The following is a 21,669-nucleotide window of genomic DNA, read 5'->3' as shown; positions in this document are numbered from 1 at the left end:
TGATTCAGAGGTGTGATCTCTTCAGATATGTGTTAACATTACTGACTTTATTCCTTAAGCTGTACATTGCTTCTCTGTGACTTATAACTGAAGGTTTGTGCCTCTTGATTCCCCTTCACCTGTTTTTCCCTCCCCTGTTGCTTCTCCCCTCTGGTAACAGCAAGTTTGTCTTCTGTCTCTGATTGTTTTGTTCTTTTAGATTCCACATTTAAGTGAAATCATCAGTATTTGCTTTTGTTTTTTTCTTTCATCCACGTTGAAATCTTGCAGATGGTAAGAGTATTCTTCTTATAATTGGGTAGTATTGGGATGTGCTTTTGTGTGTATTTCACAATGGACACTTAGTTCATTTTCATATTTTGTAAATAATGCTGGGATGAACAGTGGAGTGTGTACAACTTTACCACTTAGTGTTTTTGAATTATTTGCATAAGTACCCAGAAGTGAAATTGCCAGATCATGTTATATTGGGTGTTAAGTTTTTGAGGAACCCCATATTACTTAACACAGTGGCCGCACCAATTTACATTTCTGCAGTGTACAAGAGTTCTTTTCCCTGCCTCCACTTAATTCTTGGTCATAGGCATTCTGACAGGTATGAGGAGACAGCTCATTGTGGTTCCTATGTACATTTCATCGTGATTGTGATGTTGAACTTTTTTTTAGTTATGTATTCATTTGGATAAATATTTATTGGGATCCATTGACAATTTTTAAATCGGATTGTTTTTTATTATTGAGTTGTAGGCATGCGTTGTATATTTTAGTTATTAGCCCCATGTCAATTAAATATGGTTTGTGAACAACTTTTCCTATTTAGATTGCCTTTTAGTTTTCTTGATGACTTCTAGCACTGTGCTTAAACATTTTAAACAGTTTGATGTGGTCCCATTAGTTTATTTTTACTTTTGTTTTTACCCTTGCTTTGGAGTCATATCCAGGAATACATCACTATGACCAATGTCAAGGAGCTTAATTAAGTTTTCTTCTAGAATTTTTATTCATTTATTTTTGCCTATGTTGTAATACAGTGGTCCAGTTTCATTCTTTTGCATGACTGTCCACTTTTTCCAACACCATTTATTGATGAGATTGTCCTTACCCTGTCATATAGTCTTGCTTCATTTGTCATAAGTTAACTGACCACACATCTGTGATTTGTTTCTGGGTTTTCTGTTATGTTCCATCAATCTATCTTTTTGTGCCAATATCATGCTGTTTTGATTACTTCGCAATATAGTTTAACACCAGAGATCATGATGTCTCCAGCTTTGGTTTTTTTCCAAGGTTGCTTCAGCATATATATAAATAGAAACTTGAGAATTTCTTATTCTTTATCTGTTAATAGTGCCATTGGAATATTAATAGTTTGCTTTGAACCTTCATATTGCTTTGGGCAGTATGGCTATTTAATAATCTTCTGGTCACAGAATGTCTTTCTACTTTGAATCTTATAACAATGTCAGGGTAATAAGCCTTTTTTTTAACCTCCTTTATTTTTAATGAGATTATAAATGGGATAATTTTCTTAATTTCTCTTTCTGATCATTGTTAGTATTTAAAAGTGTAACAACTTTCTGCATGTTAATTTTGTACCCTGCAACTTTATTGAATTCATTTAGATTTTAACAAGTGTTTTTTTGTTTACTCTGTAGGCTTATACACACACATATACACATATATGTAAAATCTTATCAGCAAATAGTGTTCAGTTTAATTTTTCCTTTCAATATGAATACTTTTTATTTTTTGATGCCTGATTGCTTTGGCTGGGACTTCCAATACTATGTTGAATAAAGTGGCAAGAGTGGGCATCATTACCTTATTTTCAATCCCACATGTAATACTTTGAACTTTTTTGCAGTTAAATAGAATGTTACCTGTGAACTTATACCCATTTTTTTATTATGTTGGGGGGTGTGTCATTTCTTCACAATTTGTTGAATTTTTTTGAAAGTCATAAATATATGTTGAATTATGTCAAATGCTTTTTTTCTGCATCTTTTAAGATAGTCATGATTTGTGTCCTTCATTTTATTAATGTGGTATAGCATATTTATTTTGTAAATCTTTAAATCACTGGAATCTTTAAATCTTTAAATCGCACTTAATGATTATGTAGGATCCTTTTAGTGTATAGTTGAATACAGTTTACTAATTTTTTTTTTTTTTAGTATCTTTGCGGTATGTTCTTCAGGGATTTTTTTTCTTGTGCAATTTTGGTATTAGGAAATTGCTAGCCTTGTATAGTGAGTTTGGAAACGTTTTATTTTTTTTTTAAAGAGTTTGCAAATGATAGGCATTAAATCTTTGAATGTTTGGCATAACTGATCAGTGATATTTTCAGTCCTGGGGTTCTTGGGAGTTTTGTAGATTACTCATTCAGTCTTCACAGTAGTAAGTGGTCTATTCTGATTTTCTATTTTTCCATGTTTTATTGTTGGAATGTTGTATGTTTCTAGGAATTTATCCTTTTTTCTTGTTTTTGTTGTTAGTATATAATTTTTATAATCTCTTATGAACCTTTGGCTACCTTTGCAACCAATTTTCTCACTTATTTGAGCCCTCTTCCTAAGTTGTTTCTAGCCAAAGATGTCAGTTTGGTTTAACTTCTTGAGGAGCCAGCTTTTCTTTTCATTGATCTTGTCCTTTTTGGTTTGTGTTTGGGTTTATTTTCCTTTGCATGTTCCAGAAAATTAAGTCATGCCATAGCCAGTGGTCTTGTCAACATTTCTACTCTTGCTGATGTGATGATGCTTTTATTCTTTGATTTGGTGGTGCTGATCCTCCAGGAAGTCCATCACAGTGTACTGGAACTTGTAATTCTAGGTGGCTGCATGTATTTGACTCCAAATACAAAATTGACATTGCGTTGGTCTTCTACATTTTTAGTTCTCCAAATTTCTGTCTCAGGTACTGTTGCACTCTTTACTAGGGTGAAGGATCTTAAGGGCCACTTGTTCCTGCCAGTGTAATAGGTTGGTCATGAACTTCCTGCTTCAGATAGTTACTGTTTCATTTGTGATTCTGGTGGGTCTTCAGGCAGCCAGGAATATTTTTTAAATATTGCCTGCTTTTTTTTTTTTTTTTTATAAACAGTACAGCATTAGCAGAATATGGAGATAACTCAAAAATGGCTTTTGGGAGCACCGCTGTCCCCAGAGAGTGCCCAAATATTTCCTGCCACCTCCAACTGCTTCTTTAAGATTAGTAAATGGGTCTTTTATACTTATGGTCTAGGGAACTTTTCAAATTGCTGCTTTCGCACTGGATCTTGAGGGGAATGAGCCCGCTCTAGCTCTTTAGGAGTGGAATCTTTGTTCCTTACAGTTCCATATCTCTTCACCAAGTCCCATTGTCTTCAAATCCAGATTTTTGGGGGTTTATCTTTCTGATGCAGGTCCCATGGGTTGGGGTGCCTGATGTTGGTCACAAACTCCTGACTTCTGGGGGGGGGAGGGGCGACTCTATTTGCGATCTCTCTTGATTATAGGTTGCTGTGTTGGGGATGGAGTTCCTGGTATGATCATGTCGTTTGTTTCCGCCCTTCCTGACATGGTGTTTTTAATCTCTGATGTGATGGTACTGCTCAGCTAATGCTTAGTTCTGTTTCAGGGAGGAATTGTTTTCAGCTGTAGGTTTGATTTTGCTTTGGGAGGAGGTGCCACCATGTTGAATCTCTGGGAAAGATTTTCTGAAAATGGATAGGTGACCACTGCTTCCAAATGTTTAATGGCTGTAGAAACTAATAGCAAACTGTTACTTGTTTCTGTTTCACATTGGACCGTATTGTGACCCTTGTCCAAAGCTTTCTAACGACCTCAGGATGGCAACAGGTTCTGTGAAACTGGCAGCTTGGTAAAGACCATGCTTTACAATAATGTCACCTTACTAGGAAGGCAGACCGGGCAGTGGGAGTACATTTGCTTCCTCATTTCCACAGTATGGACACCTGTTTTAGGGGAGGTAGCGTGGTTGTCTTTATACTCCAGCTTCTTCCTTCTCCTGTTTTTTCTTTCTTGAATTAATGATTAAATTCCCATCTGGTGACCCTACAGAGGTGAAGGCTCAGTATCAAAAGTACACATTTGGTACAGGCTGAGACTTTTATACTGTGTCCTTTCTTCACTCTAAAAACAAAATAAAACAAACAAAACAAGAAACTACTTAATCTCCAAGATAAATTTAGTTACTGAAACACTTACCTTCTGCATAGTCTAAGATAAGATTAGTGGAGTTCTGTAACAGAGCCATGCAACTGTTGATATGTTGCATGTTGCTGAAAGGGAGTGACAGATGGCAGATTGAGTAATCAGATTTCAAGATCAGAATCCCCACTGAATAAAATTCCAACTAGTGGTAGCATATGGGAAAGCTTTTTTTCAAGTGAACGTAAAGAATTGTGTTCTTTGATTTTTATCTGATTCCTAAAATATTTATTATGGGCACAACAGAAGCCAGGCGTGCCAAGTGTTGGGAATTGATAAAGAACCCCATCCTTACCTGTATATTCCCTATATATTTACTTGAAGTTCAGAAAGGTTCTGTATGTTGTAAACAACCAGCATCTAGTTGTTAGAAATTACAAATTAGATATAATTTGACACCTAGTACATAAGTGTTGACATGAAAGGCAGAAACAAGTATGGACTTCATTGCAAAGGTGGTAAAGGGTACTATAAACAGTTGCACTAAGCTTGACCTCTTACGTGCTACCTGTATATTTCTGTATATTTTCGAGATGAACAGAACCCACTGTTTTCTCACTAAGTGCAGTTTTCAAATCATGAAAATACTACAGTGCGTATCTGAGGGACATTCAGGGACCCAAACTGTTAAGGGGTCTAGAAGAGATTTAACCACCTGAATGTATAAAGACATAGTGGACTTTTAGTATAAAAGATTTTAAATAGAATTAGTGTTGCAGGGAGAGGTTGGGAGAAAAGGATTTCAAATAAGATTCCCAAAATACCTACCCTCTCATGAGCAAATGCTGATAAACAGGGTTGACCTGAAGCTGGGTCACTGAGACCCAAAGAAAGGGGTTAAGCAGGTTCCTGAGAGCTGGTATAGAACCTCAAAACTCAAAATATACCACAAAATCCAACATAAAGTCAACAGTTACTGCCATGCCATTGTCTCTGCCAAGGTCCGGGAGCAGCCTCCTAGTGTGTCTCTTCAAGTATCTCTTCCAGGGCCTCTATGCGTCTCCACATTTCTCTTCCAAGTGGCCTTGCAGCAGTAGAGAGTACAAGTTGAAGCTAGGAAAGTAAGCGAGTGCCTGCCCACCTTTAAGGTGCGCTGGCCTCTCGGCCCTGCCCTCACTCGTGGTAGCTCTTCCACTCAGGAAGTCTGGTCCGTGGCGCATGGTGGCTCACAGACCAAGGCAGCTGCATGGAAGTGGAGACAAGAAACATGACACCTCTCTGCCATGCAGGTATATCTGTGAAAATATTTCACCTCTGGGAAAGATTAAAGTAGAATGTGCCTGGCATGTAGTAGGTGTTCAGTAAAAGTGGTTTTAAAAAATTGCACAGGAGTTGCTGTCTTCAAATGCATGTGGTTAGTAAGTCTGATAACACCAGGCAAGGCACATTCAGCCCTTTCAGGCTTGTTTGCAGTTTCACAGACTCCCAGGGGCCTATATCTGAGATCCTGGGCTCCAAGGAAGCACTGTCATTCATTTTGAACTGCTCCCATGGAAATGTCTTGTTCTCTGACCCTTTTGACTCCTGTATTGATTTCCATTTTTCAAAGGAGACAATATTGCTTTCTTATTTATTTATTTTTACGTGGTCCTTGAATGTCTTCAAGCCCCATTTCCTGTCTTTAATTATGTACAGGGCCATTAAACAAGTGTGGTTTGCAAAGAGGAGGCAGAATTGTGGCTGTAACAGCATAAGGTGCTATCAGGCAGCAGGCTGCGTTATGATTAAATTCAGCTGGTAAACCAGTTTGTGCACCATGACTGTGAGTCTTGCTGAACAAGTTTAACAGCTTTCTGCAATTGTCTCTGAGCATGAAAGGAGAATTCTTTTTATTTCATGTTCAGTCTTGTTTTTTACTTCGAATACCCAACAACCTCACTGTGGGAACTAAATAGTCCAAATCTGTGCCTAGTTAAAAAAGAAGTCATACCAAGACACATACTAAGGGGTTACTGTTAAATGGTAGGGTGTGCTAAAAGATTATTTTCTTTGCCCCTATGTTTCCCCAGGTTATGAATAAAAATGTCTTTTAATCAAGAGTACTTTATGGTAACAAATTGAGTCTAGATCCTATTTATTTTACAGGAGGCTTTTGGAAAAGATACTCTTTATAATAATTGTTTCTCAGAGTAATTTTAGAGTACAGGTAGTTGTTCAAAATGGAATGTGAAGTTCTCGAACAGGAAGTCTGTGATTACACTGAACAAGTGGCGCTGTGCATGGACAGTTTAAAATACTTGACCCAGTGCATAAACTTTCTCAACAGAATTAAGAGGTCAGAAATGTTTTACCATAGGGTCTTGGTTTTTTTGAAGTAGCAGAAACTGATAAGCAATTACAGTCTCTGTTGTTCCATTTAATTGCAAAAGGGTCAGTATAATATAATTTTGATACTTGTACATCTTAACTTCATGGATTAGGGGATGGTTCTAAATCTTCATTTAAAAATTAACTGGAACCAAGGGAGGAAAGTTTGGGGTTAAAGTGTTTTGACTGCCTTTAAAGAAGGAAAGAAGTCCTGCTGTTTACAGCAACGTGGATGAGACTTGGAAGACCTTACGCCATCAAATCAGCCAGTCGCAGAAAGACAGATACTTATAACACAACTTTCAGGTAGATGGTATCATCATCCACAATAGTAAGCTCATGGAGGCAGGGAATGGAATATGGTTGCAGGGCCTGAAGGGATGTTTCACTCATGTAAAGATGAGTACATCATAGAGAACCTACTATATAGCATTATGCTTATGGTTAACAATATTATATACTTAAATGTTCGAAGAGGATTGATCTTACGTTAAATGTTATCACATAATACGGATGGTAATAAGAACATGGGAGGAAACTTTTGGCAGCAATCATGGGACATGTTTATGAATTTAGTGAGTGTTATAGGAGTATGTATTTATCTTCATATTAGCCAAGTTTTGTACATTAATTATGTATAGCTTGTGTGTGTGTGTGTGTGTGTGTGTGTGTGTGTGTTTAAAGGGTGACAGTGAGGTACCTGGAAAGTTCTAGCAGAATGAGAGGAGCATATTACTGGGAGTTTGTAACCACTGAGATGATAAGGTCCTGTTTCATAGCCTGGGGAGGAGGTGAAGTTGGCATGGCCATGTCGGGGTAGTCCTGTGCATGACCTTTGAGAGTGCTGGACTTGGCACAGGAAGTGGAGCAGATAGCCATCCCTCTCCAGCCCAGATGCCCTGGCCGCTGGCATTTCATTTGAAGAGTATATCAGATCTCATAGCTGAGCTCTTTGTTTATCTTGGTTTTCTTTCTCCAACTGTGTCCCATGCCTTTCATCTTATAGCCTCGAATCATCCCTTCACTACAAGAATTTAAATCAAATTAAAATTCCATCTAGTGTATGGAATAGGGGGAATTTTCAGAGGAGTGCTCATTATATCCACAGCAACATGTGTCTAAAGCAGGGTGATTGCTGTGTTTGGAACTGTCGTGATGGGAATTGTGTGTAAGGTTCTTGCTGTCAAGGCAATGCATTGATGTAATGCATTGTGAGCATTACATCACCCTGTTTGGAAGTTGACTATGACAAGATCTGCATGTTAGGTCTGAGCCAAAGCAATCGGCTTCATCCCCATGCAAGGGTTATTTATGGCGTGATTAGAAGAACTTGTCAGAGTTCAGTACTGTGGCTCTAGATTGCATTTATGTTCAGATGCATTTATGGTTCATCACTTGGAGAATGGGGTTAGGAAAAGTTTTTATATTCACTGTAGTAATAACTAGCAAATTTTGACAACTAATTATGTTCGTTTTTTTAATTGTAAAAATGCACATAAATATAAAATTGACCATTTGAACTGTTTTAAGTGTACAGGTCACTTAAATGTTCACTAAGTACATTCACATCATTGTGCAACCATCCCCTCTACCTCCTGTTTTTATCTTGGAAAACTGTACCCAATAAAGAAAATTCAGTTTTTCAGTGAAGGCCAAACAAATTCTCTTAATTCCTCTGTGAATAGGATTGTTAGTCTGTTAGTGAAACTCCCTCTGGCTGATCAAAGATAGCACTGTACTCTCTGTCCTCTTTTGGTTTCCTGAGAAAGCAAAGGGTCATTGTGTGTGTGGCCTTGTTCCTGCTGATCTGGGACACGGCGTGCAGGTGAGCGCCTGGTGGCCGCCTGTGCCGTTCTTGAGAATCGGGGCCAGATGCCCCCAAGTGCTGCCCTCGTTGCTCTCCCCTCTGGACAGTCCCTTGCTCATGGGACTCGTGTTGTGGATCCGGCAGACTCTTCCTGTCCCCGTGATGGGCATGTGGTTCCTATGTTATCCATTTAGCTACAAAGATGAGCTCATGGGGTGGCTGGTGCCTGAGCTTCCCACATGATTTAGTTACCCTTTGGCATCACCCAGGATCTGACACGCTCTGAAAATAGCACTGGCATCTCATGGTTTAGGGAGGTTTGTGGGAATCATAACGGCTCCATGTTGAAAGATACATTGTCTTGTCAAAATGCTTTGTAAACCTTAAAATTTTAGACAGCTGGATTAAGAATCTGGCTTTGAACAGGTAGGGCTTCACATGGAAAACACAAGTATCTCCACAATTAGCCTTTTTCCCCCCTGATATTAAAAAGACTTTGTATGATCCTTCTCAATTAATGTTACTTTATACAAGTTTTTCTCCTGTATTTTGGTTCTTAAAAGCATTTCTAAGTTTCCAAAAAACAAACAAACAAACAAAAAAAAAAAACCAAAAAAACCCACAGACAATAACCAAATCCAACAGACCATCCAGATTGGTTTCCCAGAGGTGGTGGGCTGAGTGCTGCTGCTGAGCTATGGCACACGGCCAAGTAACTCTTCACGGAATAGAATTTTTGGTCACAGGTTAGCTTGGGTATATTATGTCTAAGCCCAGCGCCGTTAGAAAGACCTGTCCTCGCTAATGAAGGGGGTGGGGGAGATTAGGTTTTCAGACTTCTACTAAAATGCTTTATGGGGGCGGGGAGTGTTGCTTGTTAAAGAAAATGAATATATTTATGCTACTATTACAGGTAAAAGCAGAACACAGACACTGCTCTCTGTGGTGGGCATTAGGCCCAACATGCAGGTTACAAAAACCGGGAGGCAGTGGGAGGCTTCTCTAAGCAGCCTTGTTTTTCCTGTGAGTAGCTCATATCTTAAACTTGGTGCGCCCATGGGCATCACTGCAGCCAGAATGAAAGAGCTTCAGTTGTGTGGCTGAGATCTAAATTATCAGCAGGCCCCTATTTGGGCCCCAGTAATAAACCTGCTACTGGACAGCTGCAGTTGTTATTCTTAAAAAGAGGGGTGTTTGCATTCAGAGTTGCCCAGAGGGTTTTTCCCTGCAGGGCCAGATAAACCATATGGAGCTACTGCAGAAGGGAAACCAGACTGCTCCCTGCCAGTGGCCCTGGCCTGGGGGATTTACTCCTGGATGTAGCAGAGACCTGGCCAGTTCAGGCTTCTCAGAGAAGCATGGGAGCAGGAGAAACTCCTCTTCTGGAGCCAGCTGGGGAATCCAGCGACATCCTTGCTGCTGGGTCTCTCCCTCCACATGTGGTTACGAGGGTTGGTGAGAAAACAGGCACAAACTGTGCAATTTCAGGAGCTAAAGTTTTTTCTGGTGAATCTGGCTGGAAGTTATCTTGAATTTTCTTAAAGGACAAAATATCAGAAGCACTGTGCGCCTGTTGAGGCCATACAGTAGCAGCCACACACTAACATGTCGCTGTACCCTTGCTTTATTTACATGAAATTAATTTTTTGACGCATATGAAATTCTCAGACATCTTACACTAGTCTTTAATTTTGCAGGGTCATGTTAAGGGATCCTTGGCCACCTAACAGCAATGAAGGGTGATTTTCCCCTCTAAATATTATTTCTTAGTTTTTGGTCTTCCTGCTGAGAACTCTCATGGTGGCTTGGTCTTTAATCTTCCCTGTGGCCTTGGCCCCCTGTTGTCTTTTTCTTTCTTTGTAGTTGGCCGGCTGGGCTCCACAGTGCCCTGGGTCAGCATCTTCGGCTGCCTCAGCAGCAGTTTGTATTTACACACACATGGGCTCGCCCTACCCCTTCTCTGCAGAGGGACAAGGCTTTCCTTACTAAAACAACACTATTTTGGAACAATTTCAGATTTACAGAAAATTCGCAAAGGTAGTTTAGAGGTGTCATCTATACCCCACATCTAGTTCCTCTTAATATCTCATTAGTATTAGTTCCAATTAATCTGCTGCTATTGACAGATGTAAAATTCCCCTTTTTCTGTGAAGGAAGAAACCCAGTTCCTCCTCACTGTGTTTCTTTCCTGTGAATCTCCTTTACTACTGATGCAGAACCTTCTACTTCTGTCACCAAATGTGGAGAGTTTTTGTCACACCAAGGCTATTCTCTGTGACACCAGCTGGGTGTCTCAGTTTCACCCAATTCTGACACAGTCTTATGAGAGTGTTGGGTTTTGCTAAATGCTGTTTCTGCATTACTTGATATAATAATTTTTTAGCCTGTTAATGTGCTAGATTACATGAATTGATTTTTAAATGCTGAACCAGCCTTCTATACCTGGATAAGTCTTATTGATAGTGGTAATTTTTTTTTTATACATTCTTAGACTTCATGTGCTTGTATTTTGTTGAGGATTTCGGTATGGGAGATACTGATGCGGAGTTCTCCTTTATTATAAAGATAAAAATAATGGTATTTGGTATTTAATAATGCTGGCCTTATAGAATGGGGTAGGAAGTGTTGCCTTTGCTTTTTAGAAAAGATTATAGAGAATTGTAACCATTTCTTAACATTTAATAGACTTGACTAGTGAAACCATCTGGACTTGTTTTCTGGCAGGTTATTAATTACTAATTAGTTTCTTTCATAGACACAGGCCTGTTTGGTGACTGATTTCTCCTTGGGTGAATTTTGGTAATTTGTATCTTTTAAGGAATTGGTCAACTTCCTGTAATGTATCACATTTATGGATGTAGTTATTCATAGTATTTCTTTATTACCCACTTAATATTCATAGGGCAGTTGTGATAACTTTCATTTCATTTCTGTTGGTAATTATGTCCTGTATAATTTGTAAATTGGCTTTTATTCATTAGAGATTTGTTCATTTTATTGAATTTTTTGTTCCATTAATTTTTCTCTTACTGTTTTTTTTTTAAGAGTTATTTATTCATTCATTAGAACTGGGGTACAGGCCAGAGATGCGGAGGGTGAGAGGATTGACCAGAGACAGAGCTGGGAGCAGAACAGGCAGATCCACGAAGTAACACTGCTGAGGGGAGCCGCAGGCGGGTCAGGAGAGGTCTGCCACGCCATGTGGGTCACCTCTGGGGTGGGAATCGAACTCATGCGGAAGTGGCTTAAGCTTCTTAGTGCTGTGCTTTAACCCGCTGCGCCACCAGGGAGGGCCCTCAACTTTATTTTTTACTCAATTTTTATTTGGCTCTTGTTTTATTTAGGGTTAAGTGGCTCTACAGTCTCTTAAAGAAGCTTGTTGGTTCAGTTTTTTCTAATTTACCTTTTAAATTTATGCAGTGTCTCTCAAAGCACTGCTTTTGTTGTATTGCATATTTTTCTAAGTTGTGTGTTCCATTTTTACTTGATAATATTAAAACTTTTAAAACTTTTGACTGTTTGTTTAACCTCCATTTATTGGGATTTTCCAGCTATCTTTCTGCTGTTGATTCCTAGTGTAACTTAATTGTGATCTGAGAACATGCTTCCTTAATTTCTATTTTTAATAGGTGTCCTATCTTGGTGAGTGTTCCTTGCAAAGACTGTATATTCTGCTATTGTTGGATGGATGTTCTGTCCATGTCAGTCAGATTGATAGTGCTGGTTAGGACAAATAACATCCTTATTGATTTTCTGCCTGCTGATCTATCAATTACTGGAAGGTGGGTATTGAAATCACTAGCAGTCATTAATCTAGTTTTCCTTAGCCTTCTATCAGCTTTTGCTAAATGTATTTTGATGCTCTTTTGTTAGAGGTGCTCATGTTAAGGATTACTATGTCTTCTTGGAGAATTTACCCTAATGCTTCTCTTTATTCCTGATAATTTTTCTGTTCTGATGTCTACTTTATCACAAATTAATACAGCTACCGGGCTTTCTTTTTCTTAGCATTAGTATGGTACATAAATCCATTTCTTTATACCCTTCTCCCATCCCTTTACTGTTAACCTATGTCAGTGCGAGTAAGGAGGGTTTACCCATTGACAGCATACAACTGGACTTTTTTTTTTTTTTAATTTTTAAATCCAGCCTGAAATCCTGGTCTTTTAGCGTGTTTAGGTCATTCACATTTGTGATTATTGCTGTGTGAAGGAGATGGACAAGTGAAGGGACACAGGGTTCTGGGGTGATGAAGACATTCATTCACCAGAGAAAGTATGGAAAGTGGACAAGGCAGATTAATTAAATTTCTGCAGAGAAGCAGAGACAGGACAAGAGGAGAATGCGTTCCCTGACCAGGGACAGGTGTTTTGGGTTCTTTTTTATACTGAGTGTGCAAGCTGTCTCTAAAGATTTAGAACCAAAGTCTGTCCTAGCTGCGGTCTACTGAAGTATCAGGCTTTAATTACCTCCTGTATCCCGCCAGCACTCTCATCAGCCTGTAATGGCCACAGGTGGGCATATGGCCTTGTGTCAGTAAGTCTGTGGGTTCCCATTGGCCCAAGGTCCTGGGGCCATTATCCCTGGCTTCTTCAGCATTCCCCTTCCTGTTTAAAACTTCCCATTCTCATCAGCAACAAAAGGAAGAGGTTGAGCTTTTAACCCTATAAAGCCCAATAATTTTTGTGATAAGTGATTGACAAAGATTACTGTTCACACTTGTGTATTTATTTTAAGCTTTTCTGGCTTCTGTGTTTGTAATGGAATATTTTATGCTTCCTTTTAAAATACTTTGTTAAACAATTTTTTTTGTAATAATTTCCCTGAGTTTACAATGTACATTTTTAAATGAATCTGTCTGCCTTCAAATAGCACTGGGCTGCTTAAAATAAAGTGAGGTATCTTGGGCTGCTTTGATGTTTTCCCTCTCATCCTTTGTGCCAATGCTGTCATTTCCTTTTCTGTATGTTATAATTACCCAGTGCATTTTATTATTACTATAAACAGTTATCTTTCAGATAAATGAAAAGATTGTATTTTACTTTTACTTTTCCAACACACTTGTGTTTCTATAATATGATTGCTGACTATGTTTTTCCTACTCTCTGAGGAACTTCTTTGCACATTTATTACTGGTTAAATCTATGGTGTTTTTGTCTAAGGATGCCTTTATTTCTTTACTTTTAAAAAATTTCTCCTTTTGAAGAATAATTTTATTGGCTATGGATTTCTAGGTTCGTTTTCTTTCAACAATTTGAATATTTAATTTCCTTTTCCTGTTTGAGTGGCTTTCATGAGAAGTCACTTATAATTCTTCATGTCTTTGTAGACAAGTTAGTTTTTCCTTCCTCCGATTTCTTTCAAAAATTTCCTTTTTGTCTTTTCTGCAATTTGAACATGATACCCCAACAGGTATACATTTTTGATATTTAAACTACTTAATGTTCTCTGAGCTTCCTGTGTCTATGGTCTTATCTTTGTAATTAGTTCTGGAAAAGTCTGTCTATATAACTTCAGGTAATTTTTCTCTTTTTGATTTTTCCAATTATATGTAACTTGTTGAAATTGTTCCACAGTTCTAGTATGTTCTTTGTGCTTTTTTCAGCCTTTTCTCTTTGTATTTCAGTTTTGGAGGTTTTATTTAAGATTTATTTATTCATGCATGCAAGAACTGGGTATAGGCCCACCTGAGGGGGTGGGAGGGTGAGAGGATTCATCAGACAGTGGTGGAGCAGAATAGCAGATCTGTTGAAATACACTGCTCAGGGGAGCAAGGGGCTAGACAAGAGAGGTCTGCTGTACCATGTGGGGCAGCTCCCTGGGGGTGATGCAGTGGCTGGCAATAGGTGATTTTAACCTCTGCGCCACCAAGGGAGGGCCAGTTTTGGAGATTCCTATTGACCTTTCTACAGGTTCACCTTAGCAATGTCCAGTTTACTAATGAGCTCACAAAATGCATTCTTCATTTGTTAGGTATTTATTTCTAGTGGTTCTTTTTCCCTGGTTATGTCAGTAGGCAGAGTGAGGGATATTCCAGCTCTCCAAACCTGCCTGCTTTAAAAGGCTTTTGCCTTTGGCTTCGTGAAGACAAAACATACCCTATGTAGAGGACCATAAATAGAAAAGAACTTTAATAGAATTAGCTTGCAAGAGAGAGAGAGAAGAAAGGATAAAGTTTTCCAGTGAAACACCCAAAGTTACCCATCCCCTTGAGGGTAAACGTCCAATCAAACAGGATCGGCCCAAAGAGGGGCAACGAGGCCCTAGAACCTGCCATAAATCCCCCTCAGAGCACAGACCCACTGAGATTCTCTGATAAGATTACAGCATGCTTCCCCTGCCCCAAAACTAACCACTTTAAGAACAGGCTGCAGAAAATGGCAGTAGGCAACAGCTGAGAGAGGCTGTAGGAGTCAGACTCCATCGAGGAGTTAAAGAACCCCAAAGACAAAAAGGAATACCCAAACAATACCTTCTGTTGGGGAGCTGTAGGAATGGCTAAAGGGGCCAGCCAGGCCTGGAAAGGAGGACCAAAATCCACGTCAAGATCAGGCTGCCTTTGTTGGCCTCCCCTCAGGTCTCTCATCCACGTGTCTCTTTCAGGTGTCTCCTTCCATGTCTCCGGTGTAGGTCCAAGGCAGGTCAGCTGCTGCTCACCTGTTTCTCTGCCCTGTGCGCCTCCAGGCCTCCTGACCCGTGGCCTCGCAAGCTTCTCCTGCTACTCAGCTCTACTCCTCCTCTGGCAGGGCAGGAAACACAGAACTTTCTCTTTCTATATCATCACATTTATAATTATTAGTTTCCATTTTTCTTGTATCAAGTAAAATTTAATATGTTTTTTATTATTCTGACAAGGACTTGGCTGTGTTTAATATTTGTTGTAGTTACAGGTGCTAGCTGGGTTCGGAGCCTTAGGTTTCCTTGTTTGGGTTTTCGTTTTTGCCTTTGGGGTTCCTTAACTCCTCGATAGAGTCTGACTCCCACAGCCTCTCTCAGCTGCCGACTGTCACTTTCTGGAGCCTGTTCTTAAGGCGGTTAAAGTTTGGGGCAGGGAAAGCATTCTGTAATCTTATCAGTGAATCTCAGTGGGCCTGTGCTCTTAGGAGTGTTTAATTGCTCCCCTTTCCCCCATTTAGGTGAGACAGGAAGACTACACACAGGGGAGGAGTCCAAGAAATGCCCTTCCCCAGTCTGGGATAAAACAACCAAAGGTTTTTCCTCTGGAGAGGCACCTTTGTCGGGGAGAATACCTCTTTGCACTAGGGTGACCCCTCCCTTCTCCTGGGAGAGCCTTGAGGGGGTATTCTGTGGCTTGGAGTGAAAACTTGGTCAGTTCCTCATGGTGAGACTTGTACCCAAGACAGGTCATCAGAAGTTTCTCACTGAAGTTAGTTTGCTTCCACCTACCAGTTTACTCCAGCTACTGCTGCTTTAGGTGACTGCTCTTGCTGCACTCAGGATTCTCCTGTCTCTCCAGATTTCAGGTTAAGATTTAACCAGTGATTGTAGTTCTCTGACGGAGCCCAGGAAAGCCACCGATTGTCAGTTTCTCAATGTTTTCTTGTTAGGGTGGGAGTGCTGACTTCTTAACTCTGTGTTGGAGTTGATACTGGAGGTCCCCTCACTGCTTTTTAATTGTGCTCTCGCCATCTCCCCCCAGTTGGAAGGACTGTATTGGTTATGTTGGCACAAAATGTCCCACCCATTGCAGAAGCGCCTGTCTTGAAGAAAACAATCACCCTTCCCGCCAGATAGATTGCTTCTGCAGGGTGGCTACTCTGAGTTACTGCACGCCCTCCCCGCTTCCTTCTTTTGTTGCTTGGTTTTTTCCTTTACCAAACTAGGTACAAATTCTATAACTTCAGTGGAAGTGCCAAGTGTATGTATGTGGGATGGGTGGGGGTTTTAAAGCCCTTTTCTTAATCTTCAGCAGCTTCTCATCAAGCCCCTCCCCCTAGTCTTTGTTACTTGGTCACTCTTGAAATAAATAGATCACTACTCTATCCTTGGCACCCCACCCCAAACTGCTCAGCCTCTGCTCAGATTCTGTATTAAAGTCACAAGCTGGGTCCATTGTACCTAAAGACAGTACTGCACTATTGGTGACTTTTGAATGGGTCTGAGGTTGCATTGTGGCTGTCTAGGTGGATATCCTTGTTTGCACAGTGCCATATCTGGGAGGTGATAGGGTGTTAATTAGTAATTTACTTCCTAATTTTGCAATTGTCTTTTTTTATATGTTTGTTTAAAAAACATTAGTTGCTTAGGCAACATGTGGCTTTTTCAGACTCAATGATTTAAGAGTTATGTGGAAAGAGGTGAAGGGATTTAATCTCAGCCATGTTGATTCTAGCTAATAAAAGATCGGGAATGAGCAGTGTTTTTGTTTTGTTTCTCTCCTATGAATCACAATACTGCTATAACAGAATGATAAACCTTTACTTTGTGTGCCTTATGGTCTGTGAAAGACTTTGATATATTTTTAAATATGCTTTTCATAGCACTTCTGGAATAGGGATGAGTCTTCTTGAGATGATGGTAAAATAATAAGCAATATTTTTACATTTACTTCTGTGACCACGCAGTACTCTAAGCACTTTGAATGGTGAATACATTAACTCATTTAATTCTAAAAATTACCGTATCAAGTAGGTGTACTGTAGTTAACTATATATTTACAAAAGAAGAAACCAGGCACTGGGAAGTTAGCTCATTTGCCCCAGCTCAAAGGTGGGGCTCATGACTCTCCAGTTCTTACCTACTAGTCCTGTGTGGTGCTGCTGAGGCATGCAAACACATCTACTTGTTGATTTTTGCATGTCTGTGCTGAGTGCGGGCAAATGCCAGGCCCTGTTTCAAATGCTGGGAAATGGATACAGGCAGCCAGAGCCCTTGGCCTCAAGGAACTCTGGCTCTTGACAGGTGAGCAGGAGAACGGGACGCAGGTTGGCCCACCTGTGTCAGGTACAGACGCGGACCACACTGCTTCGTGCATGGCGCAGGCAGACATGGCACTGACCCGGTCAGATCCTGTCTCAGCTCCACTGTCTTCTCTTTTGAAGGTCGCCTGGTAGGAGCGCTGGACGCAGTGCTGGATTCCAATGCCCGGGTTGCTCCATTTCGAATTCTGCTCCAAGTTCCTGGGTCCCAGGTTTATTCTCCCATCGCATGTGGTGAGTTACTGAGTGGATCAGACGTTTACTGGGCCATAGCTACGGGTGAGTTTTGTTCCAGTTGGAATATTCAACACCTTACGGTTTGAGCATGCTGAGTATCTGCATGTTGGTGGCGCTTGAAGGTAACTCTTTAGAATCTCATCTGCTTACACGAGCTCTTTAAAAAAAAAAAATAAACAACATCAAAAAGCACATAGAGCAACTGTTGTGACCACTAAGCTTGGGCATGGAAGGCTTTTGAGGGGTGTGTTGTTCAGGGTGCTGTAGACTGCTCACTGTGGGTGCCTTCGTTTCCTTCTTAATCTGGTGTTGCACAGATGTATCCCTGGATGCATGTGCACTGGTCTGAGGGCCGTGTCTGGGGACTGATCTGACAGGGCAGTTCTTACCTACTGAGGGAATCACTGGACTGCTGGGCCCCAAGGGAATTTAGAAATTACCTTTATCATCTCCATCTGAGTTTACTCTCACAGACACCATCTAATCTCACTTCTGTACCTTGAGGCTGGGAATCTTTATATCCTGAGCAGCCCCTTGCATTAAAAAAACAAAACCAAGATGTGACTTTTCAATTCTATAAGTAGTACATGTTCACATTCCATAAATTAAAGATATAGGTAAGAAAGAAGGACAAAGAAATCACCTGTAACCCTTTATCCAGTGCTAGTGACTCTGAGGTTTTCAATTTTTTGGCTTTTATTTTTCTTCCAACCTAACCCTGACTGTAAACTCGGCTATTAATAAACTTTCAACAATATATTACATTCTTTAATAACATTGGATTGCTTCTTCTAAAGAAAAATATGGAAAACTATAAATAAGAAGATTGTCATGCATTCCGTTGTTTGTGACAGCTAACCACTGTTAACATCTTGGCATTCCTCCCATCCAATTTTTTTTTTAAACTATGACATTTTATTTGCATAAAATGACAAAATGTGTGCTCACTATAGAGAAATCAGTTGAATAGGGAAAGTACAAAAAAATCTCTTACCCATGTCCTTGTAACTTCCAGTCACAATGGTACACATCATTCCAGACAACTTCCTAATGCAATTGGACAGGTAAGAGGAGTTATAAATATGAATAGAAGTACCTTTGCAAACATTTGTCTGAAAATGCTACCTCATGATAAAAATAGTAGTTTTACTTTCAATAAAGGAGGCTAGAGTGAAATCAAAGAAACGTTAAATTTCAAATAAGTGTTTCTTTAGCACAAGAGGCTATTTTCTGTAAGGTTCAACTAAGGTTAAGGGAAGAGATTTTGTAAGTATTACAAGGCTAGAGTTATGGCTTTTCAAAAACAATGTTTTTTGATTCTGAATATGTTCATTTAATTCTTATCCTAAGTTTTATTATTTTTAATTGAAGTACAACATTATTTTAGCCTCAGGTGTACAGCACAACAATCCATACTTGTATACATTGTGAAGTGATGTCAGTCTCTTAGCAACTTTGAAATTTTTAAGATTTATTTGTTTATGCATACAGAACTGGGCAGTGAGAGGACTCACCAGAGAGAGACAGGAGTGGGAAGCTGAACAGGCAGACTGACAAAGTACACTGCTGAGGGGAGCAGTGGGCGAGAGAGGAGAGGTCTGCTGCGCCATGTGGGTCAGCTCCCTGACTGGGGGTCGAACTCGTGCTGCAGTGGCTATGATAGTCCCGCGCTTTTACTAGTTGTGCCACCAAGGAGGGCCCAACTTTCAAAATTTTAATACATTATAGTTGCCCCTATAGTACATCTCCTTTACTTCTACTGTAACTAGAAGCCCAATCTCTCACTTCAAGATTTTATTACTAATTGTACATTATAATTCCATTCTGTTCTGTTACCAGGCTTTCCATCATTGTTTTTCAGGTCTTTACTTAAATTGACTTAATGCTTTCACTCAGGTATGGCTTTTCCAGTGCAGAATCTTTTTTGACCTCTCTCTGAATTGCCTAGATTCTTATTTTCTAACCCCAGTAATGTCAGATATTTGCAAATGTTTGTCCCTTGCTTTTGGATTGAATGACTCCTTGGCTGGGTGCTGTAATCTCTGGCCATGCTCCAGTGTCTGTTCAGTATGACCTGAGAGAAGTCTCCCCTTTGCTGTGATGGGCTTTTTGAACTATATCTGTTGTTACTGTTAAGTTTAGTAACTTAAGTTATATGTTACTGAATTAAGCACATTGTGTTGAATTCTCAAGAACCTGATATGTGCACTCAGTATACAAGTGGATTTCTTTCATCATTTCAGGGAAATTTCTTACTCTGTGCATGTACTATATTTTAAAAATGCATTTTATGTTCCACTTACTGGATTTTCCACTTCAGGGACATTTGTTGGATTGCTGTTGTTGCTTGCATTTCTGTTTTTCTTGGTACTCCTTCAGCTGCATTCTGTGCTGTTCATAACCCATCCCTCTGTGTTAGTAATTCAGTTTTCAGCATTGTTTCAGACTTGACTGCTCTTATTTACTAATTTTCTTGTCATGTTATTTTGATCCGCAGCTCATTTCCCTAGGTCTCTGATCTCCCTTTGCATTTGTTTTTCATCATCTCATCTTTGAGCTCTTGTTTATATAGAATTCATGTTCTTATAATAGTGTTTTGGATTCTGAAGCCTTTATAAAATTTCCTTTCCTTTCTCACTTTCTCTTAGGACAGACTAGCAGTCCTTTGAGCACCTTGTTCTATTGCTGTGGAGTGTTTGCTTGGTCCCTGTACTATTTCTTCTCACCTGCTCCTGCTTGGTTATTATCCCATACTACCCATTGATATTTGCACTAATATTATGTGTGACTCAAAAATCTATGAACTTACTGTTGGTTTACAATAACATGTTAGTTTGGGAGAGTTTGGGAGTACAACTTCACACCTCTGTAGGTGTATATACCACACCAGATGAGTGTGACTTTCAACTCATTTTGGACTTAGTATAACCAGAAGACCAGAGTTTGGCCACTGTCACCACCAAATGCCAATAAAGTAGAGACAGGAATCGAATCTTTAAAGTTCACTGTACTGAGGCAGCCAACAATCTGCAAGATTGGGGGTGGGTGTTAACACCCTAAAGAAACTGCCTTAACATTTTATTTCCAGCTGCTTTTTTTTTTTTTTTTTTTAAATACTGAATGAGCAGAGAGCCAGCAGTAAGCAGCCTTCACTGCTGCCCAGAGACTAAGCTGTCTGGCCCCTCGAGCTCCTTAGTGCCTTCCCAGACCCTGGCCTCAGGCTCGCCCACGGTGTTGAGGCTAGTCTTCAGATGGCACTGGCTCTCCACAGTCCTCAGAGGTGTCTGGGAGCTGGAAGCAGGCAGGCTATAAGCTGAGTGCACGCAGATGTCCTCCTATTCCAGCTTAGTGTCTCACCTGGTCTCCTCCCCTTACCTGGCCCTCAAGAGCAGAGAGGACAGGTGTGCTGCTGCACTGCTCTTCCTCCTCCTTTCTCTCCTTTATCCCCAACTTCTCTCTTCTTGCCCACCCCAGGCAAAAGAGTTGATCTCACCATGGATTCAGGGCCTTTGATGGGAATATTCAAATGTTTGTCTCCACTAGATTGGCTTCTGAGGAGTGGGTGGGGTGGGGACTTGGGGCACAGGTCTGCTCGTCCTGGGAGGGAGTCGTCCCAGAGAGGCCCTAGTCCAGTTGGGGCTCCGGGAGCATTCAGAAATCAAAATGATACAACATAGCTCTTGAGGTTTTTGTTTTAATTGAGGTAATGTTGGCTTATTGCTGGATTTTGCAAATATAGAATCCCCCTCCAGGTGGAATCACTAAAATGCACCCTACATTACGCATGGTCCCCCACTGTGGCCCATTGTGCGCTGTCCCTCCTGTGTTCTCGCCCTCCCCCCTGAAGCTTCACTTCTGTAGTCGCTTTCACTGCTTAGTTTGTAAGCTTGTCTTTATCTGATCCTTTGTTTGGTTTCTCTGTATTCCACACATAAGTAGAACCATCTGGTATCTGTCTTTTTCTTTGAGTAATTTCCCTTCCAGTTCCAACAGCTCTATACCATTTAACCTTATGGCTGTAGCAGAGTTTACTAACCCAATTCTTGATTAGATATTTAAACGGTTCTGATTTTTCAGTGTTTAAAAAAATTGGAACATCTGTGGTCTTAAATGTTTGAGGACGCATGCAACCCCCAAAGTCTGTCTCTTTGGAATGTTTGGGATCAGATAG

General features: G+C 40.2%; 1 protein-coding gene across 2 annotated transcripts in view; it reads left to right on the top strand.

The window, feature by feature from the left end:
- Positions 1–21,669, top strand: part of TBC1D8 (TBC1 domain family, member 8 (with GRAM domain)) — a 91,157-nt gene that overhangs the window by 23,085 nt on the left and 46,403 nt on the right. The window contains exon 2 of one of the 2 annotated variants that reach the window (XM_004686168.2): positions 17,385–17,495. In XM_004686168.2, coding sequence (XP_004686225.1) covers positions 17,385–17,495 — 111 coding nt within the window. Of the gene's footprint in view, positions 1–17,384; positions 17,541–21,669 lie in introns of both variants that reach the window. The other variant, XM_004686167.2, reaches the window with a different exon arrangement.

The sequence above is a fragment of the Condylura cristata genome, unplaced genomic scaffold (genome assembly GCF_000260355.1).
Source record: "Condylura cristata isolate star-nosed mole 26May11 unplaced genomic scaffold, ConCri1.0 scaffold00020, whole genome shotgun sequence".
Classification (NCBI taxonomy): Eukaryota; Metazoa; Chordata; class Mammalia; order Eulipotyphla; family Talpidae; genus Condylura; species Condylura cristata.
The sequence above is the reverse complement of the archived record's forward strand: the minus strand, read 5'-3'. Positions and strand labels throughout refer to the sequence as shown.